Consider the following 1597-nt stretch of genomic DNA (forward strand, 5'->3'; position numbering starts at 1 on the left):
CCTTCTCAGAGCGCCAGCCGCTGCTTCTTCCTCTTTGAAGACGATGTATGCATTAATACTCGTTTTTTTGGGGTGAACTTTTCTCCTAGAAATGAACAGACAAGATCAACATGTGGATAACAATCAATCCTATCACTACGGGACGCTTTACTCACTGGATGGCTGCCACTTTACGTGTTTACACACAGGGTTTTAGAGGAAACATCAGAGAAGGATCCTGATTTGAGTTGTGTACAGTAACTGAAGCACCTTCTTGGTGCAGCTGGGAGGCAGGTTCCCCACAAACACCGTCCGTTTAGTTTTGATTCGCTCCTCTGCCATGTTCTTCACGGTCTTTCTGTGTCTGACGGGCCGCTCCTCTTCTGTCGGTTTTTTGGGGTGAACTTTCCTCCTAGAAATTCCTAGAAATCCGTCACAGCTGGAAGTTTGCGTCTGACTTGCTTTGCACTCGCTTGTCCTTCATCATCTGCATTCTGTAGAGCGCTCTCTCTGCGGATTACAACATTCAGATTCATTTCCACATGTTTTCCGTAACATTTCCAGTTATTATGAATTTGTCTTGAAGCTTCCAGTGCACAAAATACAAGACACAGTGAATAATAATAATAATGCAAAAAGGAATATTGTATACAGTGCTGTTCAAAAGTTTGGGGTCAGTGAGATTTTTAATGTGTTTTAAAGAAGTCTCTTCTGCTCATCAAGGCTGCATTTATTTGATCAGAAATACAGTAAAAACAGAAACACCGTCCGTTTAGTTTTGATTCGCTCCTCTGCCATGTTCTTCACGGTCTTTCTGTGTCTGACGGGCCGCTCCTCTTCTGTCGCTTCATCCGTCACAGCTGGACGTTTGCGTCTGACTTGCTTTGCACTCGCTTGTCCTTCATCATCTGCATTCTGTAGAGCGCTCTCTCTGCAGATTACAACATTCAGATTCATTTCCACATGTTTTCCGTAACATTTCCAGTTATTATGAATTTGTCTTGAAGCTTCCAGTGCACAAAATACAAGACACAGTGAATAATAATAATAATGCAAAGCTGTATTTTCAGCATCATTACTCCAGTCTTCAGTGTCACATGATCTTCAGAAATCATTCTAATATGCTGATTTATTATCAATGCTGGAAACAATTAACTACATGCTTAATATATATATTTTGGAACTTCTGATACTTTTTTCAGGATTCTTTGATGAGTAAAAAGTTTTAAAAAAGAACAGCATTTATTCAAAATATAAATCTTTTCTGACAATACAATTCTTTATCATCACTTTTTATCAATTTAACACATCCTTGCTGAATAAAAGCATTAATTTCTTTCAAAAAAAAAAAAAAAAAAAATACTGACCCCAAAATTTTTTAACAGTGTATATTGTTACAAAAGATTTCTATTTTGAATAAATGCTGTTCTTTTTTAAAACTTTTTACTCATCAAAGAATCCTGAAAAAAGTATCAAAGGTTCCAAAAAAATATTAAGCAGCACAACTGATTCCAGCACTGATAATAAATCAGCATATTAGAATGATTTCTGAAGATCATGTGACACTGAAGACTGGAGTAATGATGCTGAAAATACAGCTGCGCATCACAGAAATAAA

General features: G+C 37.3%; 1 protein-coding gene across 1 annotated transcript in view; it reads right to left on the reverse strand.

Moving 5' to 3' along the window:
* Nucleotides 1-936, reverse strand: part of LOC107740074 (RNA-binding protein 34-like) — a 1718-nt gene extending 782 nt beyond the window's left edge. The window contains exons 1-3 of the mRNA XM_016552354.1: nt 745-936; nt 250-326; nt 1-85 (exon numbers count right to left, since the gene is read on the reverse strand). Coding sequence (XP_016407840.1) covers nt 1-85; nt 250-326; nt 745-936 — 354 coding nt within the window. The remainder of the gene's footprint in view (nt 86-249; nt 327-744) is intronic.
* Between the last annotated feature and the right edge of the window lie 661 nt (nt 937-1597).

This window comes from Sinocyclocheilus rhinocerous, unplaced genomic scaffold (assembly GCF_001515625.1).
Source record: "Sinocyclocheilus rhinocerous isolate Xijiao unplaced genomic scaffold, SAMN03320098_v1.1 scaffold1186, whole genome shotgun sequence".
In the NCBI taxonomy this organism is placed as follows: domain Eukaryota; kingdom Metazoa; phylum Chordata; class Actinopteri; order Cypriniformes; family Cyprinidae; genus Sinocyclocheilus; species Sinocyclocheilus rhinocerous.